The sequence below is a fragment of the Fulmarus glacialis genome, unplaced genomic scaffold (genome assembly GCF_000690835.1).
Source record: "Fulmarus glacialis isolate BGI_N327 unplaced genomic scaffold, ASM69083v1 scaffold4891, whole genome shotgun sequence".
NCBI classification, from domain to species: domain Eukaryota; kingdom Metazoa; phylum Chordata; class Aves; order Procellariiformes; family Procellariidae; genus Fulmarus; species Fulmarus glacialis.
The window spans coordinates 874-26,566 of NW_009190738.1; the positions used below are offsets into that span (position 1 = coordinate 874).

Sequence of the window (25,693 nt, forward strand, 5' to 3'; positions counted from 1 at the left end):
CCAAAAATGAGTGACTAAAATACTGGAGTTATTTTTATATTTCTTTCCCTCCTAATTCAGCAGAAGGAACAAATGTAATTGCTACGGTCGTGATAGTGAATGCGAAGTTGTCGTTTTAGTATTTTAGTCTTGAAAATACTCAAAAACATTGTTACCTAATGAAGTTGTACATACTGTTTCCTATCTGATAATATTCATCTTCTTATAAAGAAATTATGTGGGTTTTTTTCTTAGTTATTAAATCATGTCTTAAAAGAGCTCGCGGAAACGAAACAAGTTAGAGAGAACCTCTTGGAAGTTCATCTGAATGGCAAGTAATACAGTATTATTCAAATATTATGTTACGTTCAGTTGCTATATATTTTGTGTACTGAACAAAAATTTTGGTTTCAGCAATTGTGATCTAGCCTCAATTATGGACACATTTGTCTGTGAGCTCCAAAATGCCTTTCTTTGTATCTCTCTATATAAAGAGAACTTCTGTGCTTTTAATGACTTTTCAAAATGTTAAAAATCAGTTCAGTTGTGACCAAATGGTTTGAAGTAACTTCTTATTACATGTGGAAAATTACTGTCTAGCCTTAATTTATAACAAGACATAGCTTTGTAAGGCTGGAAGTGGAGAGAAGCTTCTGGATATGTAGTGTCTGTAGACATGGCCTCTTGGAGTGAAGGAGAATTTCCAGTTCTTCATGAAAAATCATTTTCTTTCAGGGCTTCTGCAGACGAATGATAAAGTGGCCCTGAAGGAGATCACCAGACAGTTGCGCCTAGAAAATGTGGTTGAGGATAAAGTTTTTGTAAGTATCAACTTTGTTACACTCTTTGCTTATCTCCCTCAAAAATCCTTGCCTGGAAAACCAGCTTTATAGGATGCAGCTTGTTGAGACTGAATGGGCTTTGAGAGTTTATTAGCAAAATTGCGATGGGCTGGCTCAGTCTTCTCAAAGCTTTCTTTTTTAAAATACTTAATAATTGATGGCAGTAGTGAACTGTGGCAGCATTTACCTGTGAAGACCCTCGTTTACAAACACTTGAAGCATGCCAGCAAATACTTGTGTTCTAGTCAAGTGCTGAACGTTACATTTTGCTAGTTGAGTAATATTAATGCATCCTGATACTTTTTCAAAAAAACATGAACTTTGACTTAGAGAAGGAGGAAGAATGGAAAGGCTCTCTTAACATTTACTTCATGCACCTAAATGAAACAAACATTAAGCATTCCGAAGAGACTTTGTTGAGAGGGGTAGAGTATTTTGGAAACACCGGCTTTAACATTTCAAGACAAAGAGTAAGCAAGTTAACCAGCCAAAAAGCAGCATGTTTAGTATATTTGCAACCTTTTCTGATTCATAGGGAAATCTGTCCAGACTTCTTAGAGCCTTTCATTTTGCATAGAATTTCTAGTAAATTATTTGCTTCTATTGACCTTTTCTCAACATTTCTCAACCGAAACTCATTTACATTAGTATTAAAGTCAGTAATAAAGAGAGTAACTGAAGTGCTTCAGATTAAATTTCACTCATTTGAGTGTGAAATAACTTGGGCTAGTGATCTGAGCTACCCTGGTTGTTGCCTGTTATTCAGTGAGTTCTTGAGAGGCCATCTCCTGGTACAACAGAAGGTCCTTCTGAGCATCATCTCCTCTGCTCCCAGGTAGGGCCTTTGAGATTAGCATAGTTGTGACTCATGTGTAATACCGATCGAAGTGGCTAAAGCGGAATTATGAGAGGGGAGAAAAGTGAAATCTCAATAGATGAGGTTTATTTTTATCAGTTGCGTTTGGAAAGCTTCTAGAGAGGTAAGATGTTACTACTTTAGTTAAGAGAAGCCAGAGAACCAGGTTAGAGGCAGTGTGGAATACAAGATAAAGTGTGGATTGTAGTTATTAGGCTTTATTATCTTCTGGAAATGCTTGCTTCTTAGGCTGTGCTTTGGTTTCTTACTTATCCCAAATGATTTTAGTTACAGAGGGTGGAAAACGCTTTCTGGTGGTGAGCTAAAATTTTCCCAAATACAGCTGCAGTAATAAAAGGAAATAGCAAGTATTTAATTTCAGCATTGCAATTTGAATGAGTTCTTTTCAACAGAGAACTAGAACAACCTTTCAAGGTCTACAGTTCCACTACCAAAAATGCTGGAAGCAAAACTGGACTTATATATGCTTAATTTTCCCCATTAAGTTATTGTGGAGTACTACTTTAAACTTCTAATCCCTTCGGTTGCACACAGGCATGGAAACATACTGATTTGCAAGAATGTCCTTACTTCTGTCCGTAGAAACTTTTCCTTTCTTAGCTTCTGCAACGGGCTTTCAGAGGGTAAATTGGCTTTTCTGCCTTCTTTGATAGGGCTTGTGGTCTTCTAGTTATTTCCCATCTCACAACTGGTGTGCTTCAGAGTGTGTAAATGTGTGTGTAACCGAAGCAGGATGGTCATAGCAATTCATTGTTTTCTGTCGTGAAAGTTTGATGGTTTCCTCTATCTAATAAGGTTGCTAACTAAAAAACTGCATACTGATCATTCTCAGTGGAACACGTTAGGTGGCAGGTTTTGCATGTGTGTAGATGGAAAATGAGTATGCAATAGCTATTTAAGGAGAGATAAAGCTACTTGTAAATTTAGCTTATTGTAGACATTCTTCTGATTGCTAATTTTTGCCTGTATGAGGCAATTGATTTGGGGTTTTCAGACTGGAAAAGAAGTGGATCAATGTAGAGTTAACTATCAGTTTTTGTGTCCCGAAGAGGTTATGATTATACAACATGAAGTAACATTGTAAATTTTCGAATATGCACTGGTTTTGAAAGCAGGGCTTTAGAAGGAAATGGCCTTCATTACATGTCTGAACTTGATGTAGTTACACAATTCTGAGAACGACATTGAAAATCTATTGTGAAACTGTTTTCTTCTCTGTGCAGGGTAGTTTTGCTGAAAATCTTGCGTTCCTTCTTGAAGCTCTAAGGAAAGGTAAACACCAGTAACCCCTGTTCTGAAACACTGTGTGTGTGTGTTTGTCACTTGAGTGAAAAGTTAGCATATATGTGTTTCTTCATCTATTTGTACAAGTGGTATGAAGAAATCTAGCCCAAGAATGTGTCCTGGTTACAAAATAATGTAAAAAATATGTAATACTAAACAAACATATACCTAACATAACTGATGCCGTGAAGGCTTGCATGTGATGGTCAGCTATGCAGGACAGGTTCTTTTATCCAGATTTAAGCTATTAAAAATAGTGTGTTTTTAAAAATTTGCCATAGAAGTCTGTCTTCCCTTGCAACCAGAAATGATGCTTGGTAGAATACTACAAAACCTTACCAATTTTTCAGTGTATTTTTCTTTTTACCGTTGCAGCAGTACATATGTGAAAGGAGGGCTTAGCAAAAAGCTAAAAGAAAATACGTAAATTGTTAAAACCAGAAAATGTGAAAGCTGTAGAGATGGAAGTCTGATGATGATGTTACCGTATACTGACTTTTAAAATTGCTATCTCAGGAGATCGAACTAGCAGTTGTCCAGTCTTGTTTATACTGGATGAATTTGACTTGTTTGTTCATCACAAGAATCAGACGCTGCTCTATAACCTCTTTGATATATCCCAGTCAGCACAGACTCCAGTAACAGTTATTGGACTTACATGTAGACAGGTAAGAAATTGCGCTTTCTCGTTCAAAGTTTTTAGCTGTTTTAAAGAGACTTTTGTCTTAGTTGGAATGTTTTCTCTTCTCCTCTCCCGGAACCTTACTTGATTTACTAAGAGACTTTTCTCAGTTATCCATTTTTCTGACTTTTGAATTGGGAAGGGGGACAGGGGGGGATAAAAAAAAAAAATTTTTGCTGAGAGCAAACTTAGATGACCAAAAAACTGCAAAGCCTTCAATTTTCCTGCTAAAGGAGCAGGTTTACATTTCTAAGGAGACACAAGACTGTTGTCCTATATTACCACAGAAGAGCCATATTTATCCATGTGGCTGTTTAATATTATACTGTCGTTCACTCTTTGGAGAGGCTCCTGGGCATTTCAGTTTCTTGGTCAGCAATTGGTAAGAACATTAACATTAACGTATTAACGTACACTGTTTAAATCACTGTTGTGAGGACAAGGAATTTTTTTTTTTTAAGCAAACACTTCAGTAGGGCACTTTTGCTTAATATTAGCATGTTCAAAATGGATTAAACTTGCTGTGATTTTTACAATGACATTGTAGGGCACTGTGGACAGATTATGTGTATACTGTGCAATGATTACTTTCTAACACTATGGAAGCTGATACTTTATAAAAATTATACTGTTTTTCTCAATAAACTGGATTGGTGGTGAAGATAGTTGTGTTATGACAAGAAGAAGAATAATTAAAATCTTTCATCAAAGCCTGAATCTGGGGTTGATTTGGTTTAGGTGATAATCAGCTAGGAAAATTTCTGGAAGTTAAAGGATAGTTAGTAGTCAATTTAGTAAATTACAGTCTTTTCTTTTGCTTCATTACTGTCCTGAGTCTGGTATCCTCATCACCCATTATTTAGAACCCTGTATTGCTCTGCTTTTGAATGTAATTAAGGTAGAGTCTTCAGAGGCTGTATCATGGTTGTGGTGATAGCTGTTGCTTCTTTGTGTTCTTTAAATCACTGGTCCCTGTTACGTGTGGCTTATAAATTGAAAGGGGTCTTTATATTTTGCACTGTTGGCTCTCTATTTACTCTTACCGCTCTCTTTTTGGTGAGGAATTTCAGTATTCTTAAAGCCTTTTTTTAGTGCAAGTAAAAACACCAAAACCAACACACAACAAACACACAAAAAGGCCCACCCAAAATTCCTAGAAACTAGGACTGTAATCATTCTGTCCCAGTATAAGGTAGGGGAATGGTACTGGGTTTCTCTAAATGGATGAATCCCACAGCTTGTTTCTGATGCCAGTCTATTGCTATGTGTTCAGAGAAAAGTAAGCTTTTCCCTATTATCTTCAGCCAGCAACTTGATGGCAGACTTGCTTAGTTCTGTGTGACAATCTCAGAAGATAAATATTGGCTCTTAAGTTTTTTTTTTTTTCAGCTGAATTCTTTCAGTCTGACAAAAGGCATGTGAAATGACAGCTGCCAACCTACGTATCTACTAAATAGACAACTTGTCTAGAGCCATGATAGGCTTAAGCATCTTGAATGCCTACTTAAGTAACTGAAATATTTACATAATCTATGGAGAAATTTTGCTGGGTATCCTAGCAACTAATTATCCTGTATGATGTAGTGCATCACATGATTTGGGTAAATGGCTAGTTGTTAGGCATTTCAAGGCACATCAATTATAATAATTAGCAAAGGTCTTGTTAGAACATTTTAAGCCTGAGAATTTAATAATTCTTTTTTTTTTTTAGCACAATTTACTTTGGTGTTTTCTCTTGTAGCTTTTACTGTAGCAAAGAATGCACTAAGTGCGTCTGCTTTTTTTAATTATTATTTTTACTTTTTTTAACAAGGATATCCTGGAGCTCTTGGAGAAGAGAGTAAAATCAAGGTTCTCTCACCGACAGATATATTTGATGAATTCCTTTGATTTTAAACAATACATTAGGATATTCAAGGAACAGCTTTCTCTTCATGAGTCTTTTGCACAAAAATGGAATAATAATGTTCAGGTATTTAAAGCTCTTTATACTTGGTTTTAGTAAAACATCTAAAATAAGACCAGTTTATAAGCGTAAAGGCTTTACCTAAGATTAGTATCTCCTTTCACTGTTTGGGTTTGATATGGAATAAATCAAATTGTGACAGAGAATCTTTGCTTACTGAAGTCAGGAGATAAAATTATAAGTGTCACAAAAAAGACCAGAAAGTTAAGGTTAGACATGAAGAATTGTATTGTCAAGTGTAAGCTGAGCTTTTTCTGAAAGTTAGCTAACTTATTTTTTCAGGTGAGTATGAAATGATTTGCTGAGATGATTAAAATAGCACTTCATTTTTTTTTAGCATCTCTCAGAGGATAAAACTGTGCAAGACATGCTGCAGAGCCTTTTTCACTACACTAAAGATCTGCGCTCACTTCATTTGCTGTTGGTATGTATTTGGATATGTATATAATAATCTGTAAACACACTTGTGTTTTTTGAGCCAGTTAGCTGAGCTTTTCTTGAAACATCTTTTTATTAAGCGGGCTTTTGACAGTACTGGTTTCTTGCATGCTTTATCAGTCCATGCTTTATGAATGAATTTGAGTAGTTCCAATTTCTGTAGCAGTTATGTTGTGAGGGTGTACTGTTTAATTAAAATGGTGGTGGGTTTTTGGTATTTAAAATAACTTTTGCCAGGTCTTTCCAGTTATATAGCAAAACTGTAGGTGAAATACTTTCAAAATATTCTTTCCTTTCTGAGATTCTTTTTGGTTGCTGGTGAATCCTGAAAACTGCTTTACCAAAACCTACTTTTTCTACCTTTAAGTTTGTTGTTGCTGGCAAATATTCCTCCATTCCTCTTCTTTCACTAAATCTGTCACTATACTAAACCTGCTTCTCTTCATCAATGTCGGTCGTTTTCAAAGATCAGTAAATTTTGGTGCCATTTTTTTACCAGGGTCTCTTACTGTATTCTTGCATCATCTTACGCTCTCCACTTTGCCCTCTTCCTGACACGGTTAGTGTTTGTCTGTGTTCCTGGCCAATCCTCACCTGTTTCCTGAGCTACTCTTGAATAACTCTCTGTGTAGGTATATGTCCTTTTGACATAAAAGCACACGGTGCTGTGTTTGGAATAACTGTCACTTAGAGCTATATTTGTTGTTGTCATCCCTCTTTCCACTCCTCCTTCTTCCTAAACCGTTGCTCTTGCTACAGTGCTCCTCAGCACAGATTACTTGGTTTATGGGCTAGTTGCTCCTGGATACCTCTTCAGTAAGAGGGTTCCCACATACCTACAGTCTTGTTATTCACGCGGAGGAAATGCTTTTGTTTTCTTTTATCACTTCCAATTTCTTCTTATGCAGAGTATCAGATAAAATCACTTTATGAACTGTATGATCAGGCACCACTTTGTGGTTCAGAGCTGGTTTCATATACGGAGCAATTCAGGTAGCCCAGATGCTGTCCTGAATTCGTCTGTTACTGTGACGCTAGTCCAGGAAATGTGATCTTAATCTTTTAAATCTTGAGGTGCTGGAAGCTTGAGGCTGCTAATCCCTAGAAATACTGAGACGGAAGTTAATTCTGATCTTCCGAATGACCGCATCAAGGGCCTGAGGAAGCTTTCAAAATTTTACTTGGTAGCTTCAACCTTTCCTGGTTCTCTTAGGGGAGAGAAGCAAGGCCTCCTCACTGTGTGAAGAAAAATGAGGCTGCTGCCTCCCTGTTCGCTCTGAGAGAAGAGTTCTGTATTCAGTAAGTAGGAGGTAATGCTGGCAGTGGACTTCTCCTATCACGACAAATGAGCTGAAGCTTAACGCCTGGTCAGGCTCTCTTGGAGGGTATTTTTTTTTCTTTTTTAAATTTGCCTTCCTCACTCCTGTTTTTTAACACAGTTAATATGAATGCAATAACATTCATTACAGAAGATAAGTAACACTGATTTAACCGCCTTAAAATACCTATGTGCTTCTGTCAGTGTGAAAAGCCCACTAAACGTACCTGCTTGTCTTGTGTTGTGCAAGTATTCAGATTTTAACCTCCAGCTCTGTGGTGGGCTCTTCTTGGACTCTTTAGCACTTACAGCTTTTCCCAACACTGAGTTTATAGCCACTTGGAAAACTAGATCATAGGCTTCCTGCTGTAGTTCTGAAACACACGGGCATGATCAGAGTCCTCTTTTTGGTAGTCCTCTGCTGACTTGAGTTCGTTATGAGATTGCAGATTATTTCTAGTTTAGCGGCATCCAATTCTGTCTCTGTGGCTTGAACGAATGCCAGAAAAAGAGCTGCTAGCTATCGGAATAGCCTCCCTTTGAGTCCAAGGTGTGTCAGAGCTGAGGCTGAAGTTCCTAATTGTTTTCTTCAGCATGTTCTGAATTTTTCCTTTAGAAAGGAGCTTTTTCACTCTGAAGTCATCTTGTTCATAAAAGTATGTAATGCAGATTCTAGCACTTCTGCAATTTTGTGTTAGCTGAAGCATGGATTAATTGCCCTGCAGGATGAATTTTTCTTTAATTTTGAAAATCTGTAGGAGTCTTCCATTTGAGCTAGTGAGAGAAGCTCTGTGATGGGCAGTGTGGTGGTGGTGACAATTGGAGCTACTTTTGCTAATTACCTGCTTTTCTGTAGCAAGGACTTGCTTTCAATGACCAGCTATTTTTAAATTACATTTAGTGCTCCCCATCACTTTGCTTTGTGAGATGAACACATGGGTTTTCACTGGAAACTTCGTGTCCGTTTCGTGTAGCAGTACCCTAAATGGTATCGTGCAAAACCTTGAAAAGTTTGGAAAAATTGAACAAGTTAAGTTTTTCAGAAAAGTAAAATAAGTAATTTTTTACATAAATAGAACTAGATAGCTCATACCTGAGCTGGTAAAATCTAGTTTTGCTTTCGGTACATGCTGTTTCCCCATGGTTTCTCTCGTGTGGGTGACTTCATGCAGTCAGCTGCTTGTCTGCCTCTGAACCTGGTAAACCAGAAGATGCCCAGTGCTCCAGGCTCTCTTTGGTGTAGTTACCCGTTACTCACCAATTTCGCTAGCCCCGAAGCGGAGAGGGCAGTGACTTACAAGAGATGCTGATGTTTCCTCTACTTCTTTCCCTTTTGCATATCTGTTAGTGACCTGGGGCTGTCGTTTCTTCACCTTCCCCTTTTCCCTAGCCGAATTCTCTTTAGCCTTTATAGTATAAAGCCTCATTCCATACCTTTGGAAGTCTGAATGATCATGAAGCGGAGGGGGCAGGTGACTTACAAGAGATGCTGATGTTTGTTTCCTCTACTTCTTTCCCTTTTGCATGTCTGTTAGTGACCTGGGGCTGTCGTTTCTTCACCTTCCCCTTTTCCCTAGCCGAATTCTCTTTAGCCTTTATAGTATAAAGCCTCATTCCATACCTTTGGAAGTCTGAATGATCATGCGTCTTTTTGAGGCTGTTACATTGACATCTGTAAGGAGAGAAGGAGGACTGGAAAAGACTGGTGGCGGATAGCATTGGATGTTCTCGGTGAAAGACCTCAATTAAACGGATGAAATGAACAGTTTTTCATCACACAGACCTGCAAAAGCAGGAGGTAGTCACTAAAAGCCGTTTTTTCTGTTTATGAATATTAAACTACAAGGCAGATACTTAAAGCCCTAAAGAGCAAGTGAAGGTCACTGCAGTGTGCCTACTGCTGTATAAAGGCTTGTGGATAATCAATGGCTTTGAAAGAGCGGTGTTGGAAGAGGTCAGTTAACTATGTATTTATTAACTTACATTTGTTCAAAACTCACTGTCTGTGACAGGTAGTTGAAGATGGTTAAAGATTCAAATTGTGACTACGTGAGACTGTTTAGCCAATGTTCTGAAGGGGCAACTCCTGTTCTGTAAACTGAGAGGTGCCTTCAGGCACTTTCTTAGCACTTTCAGTGCCATGAGTGCACTGTAGCTCTGTGTGCAAAGGTATGTTTAAAGTAGTTGTAAGTCATTCTTACAGCAATCACTGAAGTATGCTAATCCATTGAAATTAATATAAACAAGTTAATGAGTGTTTATCTCCTCTAGTGAGGAGGCTTTAAAGTTTTAAGCCTGGAAAACCTTCTTGGCAAAATGTAGTGGTAGCTACCAGCTATTTACAAGGTTTTCAGTACGAGCCTACTGTGTGTAGGGTTTATTCACTAATGTTTCCCGTAGGTGACTCCAGGGGAAATGTGTTCTTCTGCATTCCATCTCCAAGTAGAAAGTATGTCTGGTAATTAGTAATGAAATGAAAAATGTCTTCTGCTTTATTTTTAGATGCTCGCTGTAAGTAACGTTACTGTGCATCACCCACTTATCACTGCATCAGATCTTCATGAGGCAAGCAAGCAGTATAGAATGGACTCAAAAGCAAATATTGTGCATGGTAAAGCTCAGCTGTTTCCCCCCAGATGTTTCTTAGGAGTATGGAACGTGTCAAGTCCCTCCCTGAAATTCTCATACCTGTTGGTATGAGCTGCGCAGGGAATACCCCTGCCCGTGGAGTCTGCTCTCTGCTAATTTGCGTTCGTACGCGTGCGTGGATGTAACAATGCCGAACAAACCAGAAATTGAATTACAGTATAGTTGATATAAATCCTACTACGCGGGGAGCTCGGGCAGCGCATGCTGCGCTGCAGGCTTACAGTACCAGCCCCCTTGTTTGGTACAGCAGTGCTAGCCAGGGGAAGCACCGGTAGCCTGAGCAAAGGCACCAGCCGGGGCAGTGTTTCTGTGCCATTTAAATGGCAGAGGGAGAGAAGATGCTGACCTCCTCCTGCCAGCGCTGGGAGCTGGAGGACACTGAAGACGCTTTGGCTGGGAGCTGTTGCAATAAACCCTCTGAGAATTGCAACAGTCTGTGCTTGGATATGTACAAAATGTGAGTGTGTACTCAAATTCTGTACTCTCAGAACTACAGCAGCGTGCGCTTACCTGCATTTAACTGAGCTTGTGTTAATGCTGCACTGACTCCTCTGGTGTGTTTCGGTGTGCTGCTGCTGCCTTTGCGTGGCCTGGGGGTTCTCCCTTTCTGAACCTCGGCAGATGGGATGTGCTGAGCACTATGCTTAAGTTTTCTCTGAAAAGCATTTTGGAACCTGTGCAAACAGTGAGAAGAAACAAACTTCTAATGATGATACTAAGCCCAAATACAGTTACAGGAGGAATTGCTTCCCTGATCAGGAAAAGCTAACTTATCCCATCGCTTCTTTATGGCTTCCAGATTTTACAGGCTTTGGTTTTGCTTGGCCCTGTGGTTCTCAAAGTCTCAGTACTGTGGAGCCAATTCCCTGTATCGCTTCTTTAGCTTTGAAGAGCAAATAACCTCTTCAAACTCTCATTTCATAATATGCTGCACAGTAGCACGGAGATTGTCTTGGTGCTGCTAAAAATTCTTTGTCATGCTGTACAGTCTGCAATGATGGTTTTTCTTTATACTTAAATTTCCTGCTTTTTGATGGAAGCAGCCCGTTTCTTAACATTCTTGCTTCAAATATCTGGAAAACAAATGTTCTCAAATCTAGTCTCTCCAGTTCTGGATTTTTTTTATGTTATGAAGATACATAACACAACTATGTGAGGCCTACAGCATATATAAATAGGGGAATAAAAATAGCATGTGAACTGCTTGCCTTTCTGATATGCTTAAGAGAAATATTTAGAGCTCTTGTCTTTCCCCCCTAGGTTTGTCTGTCCTGGAAATCTGCCTAATTATAGCTATGAAACACTTAAATGATGTTTATGAAGGAGAACCATTTAACTTCCAGATGGTTTACAATGGTGAGAGAAATGCATCAACTTTGCATACACTAAATCACTTACTTTCCCCTAAGTAACTTTTTTTTCCCCTATTACTGATACAGAATTCCAGAAGTTCATACAGAGGAAGGCACATTGTATGTACAACTTTGAAAAGCCAGTTGTCATGAAGGTAAGCCTGAAATTAATTTTTTTTTTATTTTAAAGTTTTTAGATGTTGTTTTTTCTTTCCTAGTGTACAGATTTGACGTGCAGCCCTAAAACCGAGACTGGGCGCACCAAGGCGGTGAGAACTCCCGGCTCTTGGAGCAGGCACCCAGGGCGGTGGGCTTGGGCAGTGCCTGGCCGCCGGCGCTCGCCTTTCCTGGAGTGGGAGCTCAAGGCTGTGCTGAGCTGGTAAACGGTTACACTTGGAAGGGTTTAGTACCAGGGCAAGGACTCCCTTTCAAGTGAGCTTAACTGCTTTAGGACTGGGGTTTAGCAAGAATGACCGCATCAGAAATGGCTTCCAAAGGAGAGATTTGCATACATGTGCAGGTATCTTCAGCTTGCTCGTTCACTTCTGTTGTTTAGAAGTGATGTCTCCAAAATTTAAATTAATCTTATCACATCAAAAACCTGGTTTACTTAATCCAAGTCCCACTACGTCTGATGGTGTATGGAATCAATTTGTAGCCTAATGTGGCTGGCTCTGCCTCAACCAACTACAGTCTGAAGTGCAAATTGAAAAATAGTATTTTGGTTACAAACCTGATGCTCATTGGCCTTCTGGGCTGTCACTCAATTAACATAATTTTGCCAGGCTCTGTTCAGGGATCCGGTTGTCGGGCATAATCCTGCTGTAGCGTAGCAATCAAACAGGGGTCGTGCAGACGCTAAGTTTTCAGTTAATGAACTTAACCCCGCGACCAGCAATTCGGTAGTCAAAGCTGTCTTCCCGTCTTGCAACGTTTAAGCTGAGCAGCCTTGGTTTCTGATTCAACATTATTCGATTACACTTAAACTGGAAATTATGTAATGCTGTCTGTGCACTTGTAATGGACTTTTCCAGTTTGTATCCCAGAATAACAAAGTCATTCCCAGTCAGTTACATGTACACCAGATTTCAAATACTATTTCTTTAAGAAGAAAAGCGAAGGTAAAACAGAGCTGGCATTTAATGTCTGTCTGTTGAGATCATACATCACAGGTTTCTGTCAAAACAGCGTCTCTTAGGCCACTCAAAATGAGCAGTACAGCCCAGAACGATGTTATCTTCCATTTCCTAATTTTTTTTCTTTTGTTTTTAGGCATTTGAACACTTACTACAACTGGAATTAGTAAAACCAATAGAAAGACCATCTGTACGTGCTCAGAGAGAGTACCTCTTAATGAAACTGCTTTTGGACAATAATCAAATCATGGACGCTTTGCAAGCGTATCCGAACTGCCCGACAGACGTTAAACAGTGGGCAGCGTCATCTCTCAGTTGGTTGTGAACTTTCTGGAACTTGCAATATTGCTTCCTACATTAGAACTTTTGGAGTTAACGGTAAACTCCAGAAGATGTAATGTTTACCCACAGTAGGGTGTTCAAATTAATAAATTTTTGAAGAAGCTTGCTTTGCTGATCGACTTGGGATTTTGTTTTTTAAGGAGAACTGTACTGCTGTTATCTTCTAATGGCCATAAATTTGATTAACTTAAATGCTCAGTGCTAACGTTTCCACTTTGTAGAAATCAAAGCTCTTCGGAATGTCTCGATCTCGGATGACAACTGCTGTAGATGCTGGCTCAGTGGCGTGCCGCCACCGACGGCTGCGGGTCTCGCGCTGTAAGTTCTGACGCACAGATCCATCCCTAATGCAGTTTAAAGCTCATACTTAGTGTACTTTTTCTTCTCAAATTTGACTTGACATAGAAAATTTACTTAATTAAACAAGAAGTGGGTTTTACAGCTGTTCTAGTGGAAGATACGTACAAAAGGTACGTAACATAGATGTATGTCCCAGATACGGTATCAGAAGTACGCTCCTTTCCAGGTAAGAGTTCTTTGGGTTAGTACCGCAGCGCCGAGGAAATGCTGTGTAAGGGCTGGTTGCTGCTTTCTCTGAACAGTTTGACCCTGCGAATGGTAGTGGCTGGAGGTAACAAGGGACAGGCTGAACGTCACCCCTCCTGTTTGGTGGCAGAAGGATGATGCAGCAGGGCTGATGGCTTTCTCCTTCCTGAGCAGAGTAAGTTCTCTCACTCTTACCTTAAAGCCTATACGATGTAATCTGCATTTTTAGCAGCCCAGTGGCTTGTCTGTCAACAAGCTGAAGATATTTCAGTGATGTTTGTTCATGCTTGGGCCCCCTTTGCTCTGCTTTCACTCAGAAGCCCTTCTTTTCGGTCAAAGGTTTATTTGCTTTATTTTGCTCTCTTTGCTGCTTCATTAAAGCTATAGTCTATACACCTGCATATCTTGAAGAGCAGAGCAGTGCTTTGGAAAGCAGCAAAATAAGTAACAGGATTGTGATAACTTTATCATGTAGTTCCTGTAAGTGATGGCGTAGACAACCTACATGATGCTATTAGATGGGAACGCTATTGCAAACTATAAATAAAAAAGTTGTTACAAGATTTTCTGCAGAAGTACTTACCCAGAAAGAAAAGTTATTTATTCAGCCAACGCAAATCTCATTGTTTCAGCGTAGCTCACGTAATTCAAAGTGGTCTTTTAAAAAGGGATGAAGGAAGGGGTTACCCACTGCTAGCCGAGTAGAGGTGGGAGAGATGCGATCAGTAGGCGATGTCTGCGTTTCATTTGCTAGAGTTCTCTTTATGAGCGGTCTCGAGCACGGTGCCCGACTGAACCAGCTGTGGAGAGACAGCTGAAGGCACCTGCTGGCTCAGGAATACAGACATCGGGCTCCGCACACCAGCAGGACTACAGGCTGAGGGACTCCAGCTGCGCACTCCAAAACTGAGGTGACAATCCTGTCCTGAAGCCCCGTCAGTCACTGGCCGACCTGTTCCGAAGCAGAAGGAATGATCGGGAGCTGTCTAACAGTGCTGTATCTCACAGGAAGGGTTGATTAAATCAATTGATGCAGCAGCTCCCCCCTTCCCCTGCCTTTGCTCACACTCTTGGTCCTGTCATTTGATTTACTGGGTAAAGGAGAGCGGTGACAGAGAGGATGCTTATCCCAGCACTGTGGCACTGGAATATTGCGTAGTTTAATGAGCAGTGTTGTGTAAATGACAATTACCAAACCTTTCATGCCACAGCCTGTTTTGAAGTTTAACTTCCGCATTCAGAACTCCTTGCCATTAAGTAACAGTCTTCAACCCACGTATCTAATATATGCTGGAAATAAGGTAAATCTCTAGGTTTTACAGAAGACTTACAGCGCTGGCTTCAGTACTGTATCACTTCTACAAAAACAAACTGCAGTAGCAATAATGCAGACTGGGAAAAAAAAAAACCCACTTTTAACAGAACAGCAGTTTCATCATATCCACAGATTTGTGAAGGTCTGGTTGATGAAATTTAACGTTTTTAGAAGGGAGAGAGGTGACGGACACTTAATTCAAGGTGAAGGACAAAAGCTCAGTAATCTCCCTCGAAGCAGAAGACTGCACGTGGCACCCCCGCACCAATCCTGCAGAACAGGGCTCTCCTTTCTTGCGGCTGTCGTGGAAGTGGTTGCTTTGCCCAAGGAGAAGGATCAGCCGGACAGGTCCGTGGCTCGGTGGTGAGCTGGTCTCTGGAATATCGGTTGCAGAGTATCAGTTGCAGTGGGTGGAGTTACCAAAACATCGCTGGAGCCTTTCTCTGCCCTCGGCTGAAGCGGCAGCCTCCCAGCGGCAGCCTCCATCAGCCTGGTAGGGAGTCTGCCTCGGCGCTCGCCTGCCCCTTAAAGGCTATGGAACGGCGAAGTGTCCCTTGATGACAGAGGAGGACAGGGAGAGGAGAGTCTTCCCTCAGAAATGCTGGAGGTGACGCTTCCCCACCAAATTTAAACTGCGAGGTCTTCCCATTCTCTTTTTTTTTTTGCCACAAAACTTGCCATGCAACATGACAATTACTGCATCTGTAGAAATAGTGACATGTCTCTTCTGCCACAGTGTTACAGTTTGAAAAAAGGCATATGCAAGGCATAGTAGTCACATTTTTTATTTTAACTTTTTGGGGGAATAGGGGAGAAAGAGTATACATTTTTATTTGTACAATATTTAACAATCACTTTGAGGGCGGGGGGGTTGGTTTGTTTCTAGTACTTGCAGAAAAACAGCAAGTACCTTTTGACAGTAGTACAACAACCTGTGCCCAAAACACTGACAAATACAAAGAGTAAAGTTAAAATAATTGCTTACCAAAATCTTGAGAGGTAACGAATAGTATATGGACTTGAACGGCATTAAAAAAATAAAAGGGGGCGGGGGGGGGAAGTACTGCTGGTTGAGTATCTGAGGTAAATGATGTTCCATCAAGGATGCTACTTGAATCATTTTGCCCATGAACATATATTGCAGCTTTCTGCATTTTGTACCAAGTGTTCCTAATAAAAGTAAATGTATTAAAAAAGGTTAAAAAAAGAGAAGCTGGAAAAAGAGCAAACTGGTAACCCTATTTATTCTGTCAAATGCTAATGTGAACAGGAAATGTCTTATTACTGTCTGGTTACAATTCAGATAGCACACCAAAGTTGGTATTTGAAAACTACACCGACTTTTAAAAATCTCAAACAGAAGGTACAAAGTGGCGGATTTCAGTCCTCGTGGTGTAGTTTCAGAATACCACCACGAATGACAGCGCTAGTTCAACAACTCCAACAACTATGAGGCACGGTCTCTGCTCTGAAACGCTACAGTACGTGTAGTTGTAAGTACAAAGTCATGCAGGATGCGATACAGAAACTTCTTACCCTCCAACACAACGCAAAAAGTAACACCGGGCTTAAACTTCTGGCAAGCCACAGGACAGGGCGACCCTTTGGAGCTCATACCCACATGCCACATCGCTACAGGCCGTAAAGGGACCGTGGTCACCGCCTGCTAGTAAGTAATGCCGAAGTATTTCCGCTAGCACCAGTCTTACTGCACCCTGCCCTCGTTTACACTTGGAAAGTGCTGCTGGCTCAGGCATCCTCTCAACTTGCGCATTAAATGCTCTAAAACAAAAATACACGTCAAAATGCCCTGTGAGAACAGTCGTACCAGAACAGCTCTGGGGATATTACTGTTACCAAACTAAAAAGCATTTATACTATGAACATCCTTTTCACAGTGACACTAAATGACGCTGTTAAAAGTCAGGAACTCAGAGTAGCACAATATTTAAACAATCGGGGATATCCAAAGGCAGTTTGAAAACACAAAGATAAGTTATCTCGGTTCTCCTGATGCGAGGCGTAGCGAGCACCCTGCGCTGCTGGCAACGTGCAGCGCGTGAGCCGAGTCCCCACCACTTCGCTGCGAGAACCTGCGGCAGCTGAAGTTTACAGGATAACACACAGATGATACACGTTTTATACATGACCAATTTTTGCATCAGATCTTGAATAACAGATTACAAAACCATCTGTATTTACTCCGTTTTTGCTAGTAAAGAGGTTAAAACTTATTAGGAGGTCTTCAGTGAAGTACGAATGGATTCATATTTGTTCAGAACTCAGCAGCTACGTTCATGTCCTGCTGTGTGCGTAAAGTCGCGTCCCTGGATTAAAAATGGAAGCAAAATGAAAGCGTCAATTGAAGAAGCGGCCAGAAACTAGATTTCTTTCTTTTTATAGCCAAGCTGAACACCACGGGGTTGCGCCCTACAGACCAACGACCCTTTAGAGCAGGGTTCTTCTGGCTACCTGGAACCTTCGGCATACACCTGACGAACAGCAGGACAGGCGGCACTGGGTGGTACATCAGACCTTTCTTCCCCTCCCTGCCAAGAGCATGGTGACCTACGTCTTGTTTATCCGAAATGTCTCTTATTGTTCCCAGAGATTAAGTTCACGTACATGTAAAACAGAGAGAGTCTTCTGGCTGTACAGATCCGTTTTCAAGATGACATTCAGAGCGAGCTCCTAACTGCAACATTAAAAGCTTCTTTCGAAAGACATTGAATGCTTGGTGTAAAAACAAAGAAAAAGATGATGAAATACACAGCATACTACTAGCTATTGTCGGTTCTGTACTCTAGAGGTTCATACAATTTATTTTACTTGGAAATTTGTGTAAAGGATCAAATATAGTGAAGCAGTACTTCTGAGAAGCACTTTGGCACCTATCTACCAGTCACTTCGTAATTGAATGGTAAGGCATGACTTCCTAAACTCGAAAAGAATGTTGGAGTTGTGAAAGCAATTTCAATGTTTTTCCTCATTTTTTGAGTCTGTGCTACGGACATTGGTATTCGTTACCTCTAAATAGTCATTGCATATTTTAAGTTGTAAGCGTCACTAAATCATCCCTGAAATTTGTAAGCATTTATAATCTGAAATCTGTGGCTAGAATTTTTCATATGATTCTAGGATAAACCTACGTATCACAGACATTAAGTAGTGCTCTGACGAGATGGCACCAAGCTGTAAGTAGAGTGAAGTTGCAAATCTCGAAGCAGAGAGTAAGGAATTCGGGGTAACTGAGCTTCCTGAGGTGATCCTGAAACAGTGATACAGAACCCACTGCATACTGTTTAGTGAAACAGAACACACGCTAGGCAGACCTTTTCACAAACATAAATAGGAAAAAGACTTTTTAAAAAAAAAACAAACAAGAATTCAGAGCTTTCCAGTGTCATAGCTCACAGAAAATTTAAAAAAAGTCATGCTTAAGTTTTCAAATATTCCTCAGACACAGCAAACCTAAATAGTATTCAGTTAAATAAATGTATGAGATATTCTGGGAAATGGAGGTAAGAGAAAAGCTTTAAACTAAAAGAGGAAGGAAAATTTTGTTTCAATAAACAGCACTTTTTTTTTTTTTTTATACACAACAAGCTAGTACAAGAAAAGGCTAAAAACACTGCTTTAGGAATGGCCATTTACTGTTGGCATGAAGCATAGCTTACCCTTTTTAAATAACACAGTGAATTTGAAATACATCATTTACAAAACATGGATCAATTTATTATTCGAATTTTGTTAGTGTTGTCAATCTCATAATTTAGCAGAGGTGGAACTGAGGTATACCTTGTTGAGGGAGGTTAAGTAATACTTGGAAGCCTCTTTGCTATATCCCACTTGATTACTTTTGTTTATGTACACTGAACAGCAGCACACTAAACATTCACAAGCTGTGTCATATTGGCATTACAATAGTCATTTTTATAAACAACAGCAAATGCAATAAAAACAAGTTACCCTTTTTTTAAATCTGAAATGAAATGTTTGATTTAAAAAAAATAACAGTAGTTCATTTAAGGAATTAGTCTCTTCTGACAGGTATTAAGAAATCTGATGTCAGTTTTTAAAACGCTTGATTAGCCAGTACAGGTCCATATTCTTCATTTAAGTTCCTTAACAGCACGTTATTGTTTCTCAGTCACGTGTCCTTCAGGTGTAAGCAGGGAATGCAAAAAGTCTCATGGATCCATGTTGGGGAGGAGGAAGGGGAAAATAAAGGAAAAACACCTCTTGATGATGTTCCAGAGAGACTTACCATTCTTTTCACACAGAAAACAGTAGTGACGTAAGCAGTCCCATTAGCTTTAGCAGCTCCAGTGAAGAGTCCTGGTGGTCAGTCACATGACCAGTGCAACTATCATAGACTGGATTCTTTGGGAGGAAAGTCAACATTTGTCACCATTGTGACCACAGTCACAATGTCCTCTGTGGTTATAATGTTAGTTAATTTTTGCATCTGAATAATCCGTTCTTCTACGCAACCTGCTGACAACCTGGCTTCCGCATCATGATCCCAGCATTCCTCTATTGTTTCACAGAGCATCGCCATTCCCTGCGAGCAAACAAAACGAAATGAAAAATAAAGTATACAGGGTTAGCAGCAAGTTTTATGAAGGTGGGGTTGCCTAGCAATTCTAACAAAAAATTGCATTTTAAGGGACACCTGCCAAATTTTAACCCTTCTGTCAAACAGGAAGCTATGCCGTATTTGTTCTGAAACCCAGCATGTCATATGGGGCCTTATGTCTTTCTTACTTTTCACTATTTAAACAATACACACAACAGCAAGCAAATCCTGTTCACCATACAATGTTGTAGTCTGCTGGTGAAGTCATCATGGTATTTTAAAAGATCTCACACTAAAAGAGGTTGAGTTCTTCAGTGATCAAATGAAATTTCAATGAAAAAATCAAACAGTACAAAAGGAGGTTTATATCTGACAGCAGTTAACTTTTCTCCAAAGTCACACCAAGCTAATACAGCAATATGCTAATTACAAGGAGCAGATGATAACATACACTCTTTTTTCTTGCAGACAGTGTCATCTATTGTTTCTAACAACCCCTTTTTTGGGGAAAAAAAAACCCAAACCAAAAAAAACAACCAACAAAGCAGTGCTAGGAATAAGCAGTGGCGTTACTCAAGTCTCTAGCCACAAACCAGACCAGGAAAGCACACAATTCCTCCCTAACTGATCCCAGAAATTTCTCATACGACACTGCTTACCCTAATGTTATTACGTTCAGTTTGTAGCATTCCTGTAGTAAATCAAGACTGTTATTTCTTAAATATTTTTTTAACGTGCATTCAAAAGTAACTATCAAGAATCTCTTCTTTCACCGAAACAGCAAAATAATCACTCACTTTCAAATCACTCAAGATGAGAGAGTATTTTAAGATTAAGAACATTGGTTTACGGCACATTTAATTCTTACTAAAATTACTAAACTTAAATTCTTCCTAAAAGACAGTATTATGAACACAACACAGGATTAACAAAATTTGAAATTCAAATCAAAATTCAAAGAACTTTGAAGAACTTGGTTGCATAACTACTTACAGAATGTTTTTGCCAACACTCTCTTAAAACAGGTCTCTTCTTTTTATGAACTACAACTTCCTGCATGTCTTCAAGGGAGGGATGCTGGCCAATTTCTTCTTCAAATGGCAACATGTACTCATCTACTGGGCCTATAGATAAAAAAAAAAAAAAGAAGTTAAACCACCAATTTTGCTTTAAAAAAGGGGAAAAAAGTAAGACTGGTATCTTAGAAACGTAGTCCATAATCAGACTCTTACGGAGCAGTTTACTTTCTGTTGCCATTAAAAGCTCATCCTATGACAGGTTAGCAGCAAGCGGTGATTAAGATTTTAATTAAGCAGCAGTGGCATTTTCAGGAGCTACAAGCCTTTGCTCTCCTGCGCGTGGCAGCCAGGCGCAGCTCCCGGCCCCGCTCCCTTGCAACCGAAAGCTTCAAAACACGAGGGTAGAGGGAGGCTCTCGGATCCACAGCTTCTCCCCTGCCTCCTCCAACAAATCATAGCTTTGGTAAGATAAATCATCGTCCTTCTCTCAAGTTTGCTGGCTCTTCTGGTATCCGATTACCAAGCAGGCGCCTGATAGCCACTTGTGAATATTTTCAATACCACATACACTGCAAAAAACAAGCTTGCAATAGCAACTGCTGCATCCCTCTGTGAACGTAAGGCGTTTCCTCCTCCGATCCATATAGCCCAGGACTAAAGTACTTATGTTGAAGGCTAAGCGTAATATTTGTCCTTAACAGAATCAGAGGGACAAGCTTTGTATGCTGAACTGTAGATTACACAGCTATAGATTATATAATTATATGTTAATGTAATACATATTTTGTGCTCTCCTATCAAAAGTCTGAAAAAAGGAGGAAGGGGAAGATAGAAGAAATGAATGGTACGGTACAGATGAGGCTGATGAGACTCAGTGAAACGGACCAGCTAGCTTCTGAAAAAAACCCAACCACATATTTGCAGAAAGAAAAACAGCAGCCATGACTGTAGAGATACACAAAGCCGTGATTCAGGAAGGCTGCTTTCCTCCACTGATGTTTCTTTTACCTTCTGGAATAATAGCCACACCGGCCAGAGAGACCTACGACACACTTCTAGTAAGATTTAGGTACGTATCTTTTACAGTATACCGAGGCATGAAAAATCAATACAGAATGTGGGACTGCCTCAGAGACTTGTGCAAGATTGTGTCGATCCTGTTAGTAAGCAGCTTAACATTTTTAAAAGGGTAAAATCTCCCCAGTGGCTTCTACTCCATGAGGAATGTTTGAAGCAGAAAATCACTGCTTGGAGAAGAGCCACGCGCTGACCTGCTGAGATCGCCAATTCATCTTGGCTTTTTCTACGGGTATCTGTCAGCTGCACTGGGCTCTCACAGGAGAGCTTTATGACAAACGGCATCACAAGCCCAAGTGAAACAGTCATATTTACTGAGCTGAATTTAGCTGCTTTTAAAGATTGTACTGAAAGTGCAACTTTCTCCCAAACATTTTTGAGCCTTGTCTTTTGTCTTGTTCTTGATTAATCCTGACTTATTTTGGACACCCAAAAAAGACCTCTACTTACAAAACTTAAGAATAGTATTCATACTTGAAACAGGGTATCTAATATCTTTTCTTGATAGCTTAAAAATTGGATCCAATGGTTTGCTTTGAGGAAGACAACTGTGATGGACCCATAGCTAACAAAGTATCAGCTGCAGATTTCTCAGATGTTACTGTATTTTCAATCTCTAAGCTATCAACAATTAATTAGAAATTCCTCAGAAGTTCTGACATCTATATGAGCTGAACTAATGTCACATTAATGACAGCAAAGAGAAAGAAAGTGTAGGTCCAGATGCTAAGGTGTACAGCAGGTGACATCAATTTCTCAGCAGGTGCTGGTGGGCTATCTTTGTTACCAAGGTTAATCTAATCTGAGCTTTTGTTTATGAAAAAAAGCAATACCTTTAAGATAAATTGATTGGCACTGAAACTGTCAGGCTGAACTCAGAAGAAATCAAACATATTAGGTTAGGAGTAACCCTTCCTCTTCCTTACCATGACCAGGAGAAGAAATGCAACAGGTATCCACATACCAGAAAACTTTTACCTGGGATGCCAAATGCTGAAGACACTAAATTATAAAGTGACTACATGATGTTGGTGTTTCATTCATTTCCCACAAGACTACCACCCTTATTAAATTTTATTACATACATATAATCTACCTTCCAATTTCTTGCTTTAAATACACCTCTCAGAAATTACATTAAATATTTCCATAGATCAAATATGTTGCTTACCGTCTGAGGCAGTACAGCGTGACGCCAATTCCCAGAGGACTAATCCCATGGCATACATATCTATTCTCAAAAACGCATCCCTTTGGAAGTTTATAGCACCTTCAAGTACCTCAGGAGCCATATACCTTCGTGTACCAACCTTGAAAGACAGGAAAGCATAAAAATTTGTACACTAAGAACCAACATGACCACAATTACCACTCTAGCTGGTGCCGATTATAATACTACTGTAGACCAGTACTATTTTTTGTCAAAGATTAAAAATAGCCACGGTTATCCTTGCTTAGGACTAAGTCTTGGAATTTTCTTGTATTCTCATATCCAATAGTAGGTAAGAGGAATTAGAAACAATCGTATAGACTGGGCCCTATAAAGGATACTTTCGAAGCAGGAAAACCTGAATGTATTTTTTAAATAACACATTTAAATAACAATTCAATGTATTTGTCACTGCCACTCCTTATTTTCTTCCAGATTACAGGAAGGCCACTATTCTTATTTTTTCATGTCAAAAGAATTATGACAGTTTCACGTGAGGATGTGAAACTTGCTTATGTTTCTTCCCATGACAGGAGCAATAATAAAAATACCAAAGTAAAACTAGCTACCCAAAGCATAATTTATACTGAGAAAGTTGTATGAAATCAGTTATACAAAACTCGCCATTAAATGAAAACTTCGGGGATACCCCTTCTTTTTGACCACAGTCAATTATGCCAAATTACATCACCTGAATAAATCAGAACTTACACACGTCTGAACAAGATCTACTCCACCATTTAAAACTTCATGGTAATAGCTATGTTTCTCTTAAGCAGCGTTACTGAGGTTTTATAATCTTATTGTAAGGATTTTATTTTTGTTGCTCAACCACAAACTGTGAAATTCTCCCTAAAATTAAGTATATTTCGTTTTCCAGAAACCGTAATGCTCGAAGCTCGAGCTTGTTATTTTAAAAGTACATGGTAGTAAAACAGTTCCCTGTTGTATAACAAGTACTTGATTAGTACTGTTGTCATTTCAGGAAAGTGACTGTTGCTAGGTCAGAAAGTTAGAAACTGGCTGCCAGTATCATTCCTCAATTTCTGAACAGTATCTCAGAACAATTGATAAAATATAGCGAGACCACTCTTTCTTGACCAAATCCTCTAGTAAGAATGAAAATAAGGGGGGAGAGAGGCGATGTAGTGAGACGAGGGGAGAGCGGGAGGCGGTGATCTGTAATTATGTTAAGAATTGTTTAATTTTTAGCCTGTGAGAAGAAAGCACAAATTGCCATCTTCATTAAAGGTCACCAAAAATAGGGTTGATGATATAGCATCCTGTGCATGAAGAATGCCTACACTATCAATTTCCATTCACATGCAGTTAACAGTTGTATCATTTATGTAAATAAATTGGTATTTACCTGTCCATGTGTATCCCCTGCAGACTTTCCAGCCTCAAACTTTAAAGCTAGACCGAAATCAGCAATACAAGCTGTAAGATTATTTTTCAGCAGCACATTCTTGCTTTTGATGTCCCTTTCAAGTTAAGGAAAAAAAATTAGAAATCTAGAATATGAAATACCATATAAAGTTCTAAGGGAAAAGTAATATAATAAAACAAAGAACATTATAATATGAAAGGCAAGAAAGTTATAAAGAAGCAGTCCATTTAAACAACAAAAGAATAATAATAAAACTTACGAGTAACTTGCACACCTTTATTTTTATGGAAATATGTGAGACTGCAATTGGAACTATCATTTTATGCTTAGTTTTAAAATACATAGAGATTTACAAGCACGTATGATACAGAAACAGAATAAAAATGTAGTTACTGCATACTTTAATTACAACTACATTTTGTTTGTTTAAATAACAGGAAACTAAACACTTTGAAAAATGAATCCTGATTGTTTCTAACAAGGAGATACATGATTTCCTGCAGAAACAAAAGATAATGGACTCGATCCAGAGATTCCCATCTGTCCTATGTATACCTTACCATCAGTCAAGCAGTTTTGCTCATGAAATTCCAAATTCTGCAGAATCTGTATTTCTCTTACTCCATAGGCCTATCTTTTATTTTGGTTACCACTATAATTTCAGCTCCCTACTTCTATTAATAGCTTTCTATACTTACCTCATTTAAAAAAAACCAGCAATTACATTCAACAATAGGCATAACACCACTTACAGTAAATGTTTCTGTCTGAAGGCATTCAGTATTACTTAAAAGTTATATACAGAAGGGTTTAAGTTGTTTCAAATAGCTGTAATGCCAATTATTTCGTATACTGCGGAGGGTACTTCAATAATCAACTGTATAAAAAAAGAATTTATGACATAAGCCAAAATCACCACACCAAGTTCTATAAACCATCAGCTAGATTTTTGCTTAGGCCGAGCAGATTTTTCTTATGAGGCTCTTAATAATTCTGGAAGGAAGATATCACAGAGAATTTATGGAATACTTCCTATCTATCCATGTTTCATATCCTTTAGCTCAAAGTTAAATATTAACAATCACCTGAAAATATTTTACATATACTATACCTATGTGAGATGGCAGGTTTATGTCCATCTTTTAGCCCTGGTATATCCTCGTGAAGATAAGCCAAGCCTCTAGCCATAGTTTGAGCGATGTGACATAGCTCGTTCCAAGAAACCACATTAGCCTTGAGAAAGTCTGTTAATGAACCCTGCAGAGCAAAAAAGAAAAACAATTACAAGATCAATTTCATCTACTCATAAAGAAAGCTTCTAGATGGCCTCTATCATTAAAGAACATGATATGCCTGTCTGCCTTTCTGTCTTCTGATAGACCATATAATTATACATGTACATACACAATCAACTGCTAGTTTAAACAACAAAAAATTAACTTTTGCATCATCTCTAGCCCATGAATAGAGTCAAGATGCATCTACACAACACCTCCACAAGCAAACAGCGCAATGAACTCAAGCTCAATGGCACCCTTGCCAATGAACTGCGCTTAACTGTCAGTGTCAGAAACGGGAGCTAGACTTAAGATATTTAAGTTCTTTATAAAGGCAACCCTGCTTTTACAAGGATGATTTATAATCTTCCAGGCACAGGAAATTACAGGTCAGATTCACTTTCAAGAATCCTGC

At 39.2% G+C, this 25,693-nt stretch overlaps 2 protein-coding genes across 2 annotated transcripts in view; one reads left to right on the top strand and one right to left on the bottom strand.

Annotated features, from left to right (window-relative positions):
* Positions 1 to 234: 234 nt before the first annotated feature.
* On the top strand, positions 235 to 12,967 carry ORC4 (origin recognition complex, subunit 4; the record flags this gene model as incomplete). Its single annotated transcript, XM_009586383.1, has 10 exons — positions 235 to 310; positions 715 to 800; positions 2,922 to 2,970; positions 3,499 to 3,650; positions 5,478 to 5,636; positions 5,968 to 6,054; positions 9,889 to 9,997; positions 11,296 to 11,391; positions 11,475 to 11,542; positions 12,660 to 12,967. Coding segments are annotated over 10 exons (1,071 nt in total), but the record flags the coding sequence as incomplete, so codon positions are not given.
* Positions 12,968 to 18,697: 5,730 nt separating this feature from the next.
* ACVR2A (activin A receptor, type IIA) overlaps positions 18,698 to 25,693 on the bottom strand; it is a 29,503-nt gene continuing 22,507 nt past the window's right edge. Inside the window, exons 6-10 of the mRNA XM_009586375.1 lie at positions 25,113 to 25,258; positions 23,981 to 24,095; positions 22,573 to 22,711; positions 20,299 to 20,429; positions 18,698 to 19,290 (exon numbers count right to left, since the gene is read on the bottom strand). Coding sequence (XP_009584670.1) covers positions 19,096 to 19,290; positions 20,299 to 20,429; positions 22,573 to 22,711; positions 23,981 to 24,095; positions 25,113 to 25,258 — 726 coding nt within the window. The 3' untranslated portion in view covers positions 18,698 to 19,095. The remainder of the gene's footprint in view (positions 19,291 to 20,298; positions 20,430 to 22,572; positions 22,712 to 23,980; positions 24,096 to 25,112; positions 25,259 to 25,693) is intronic.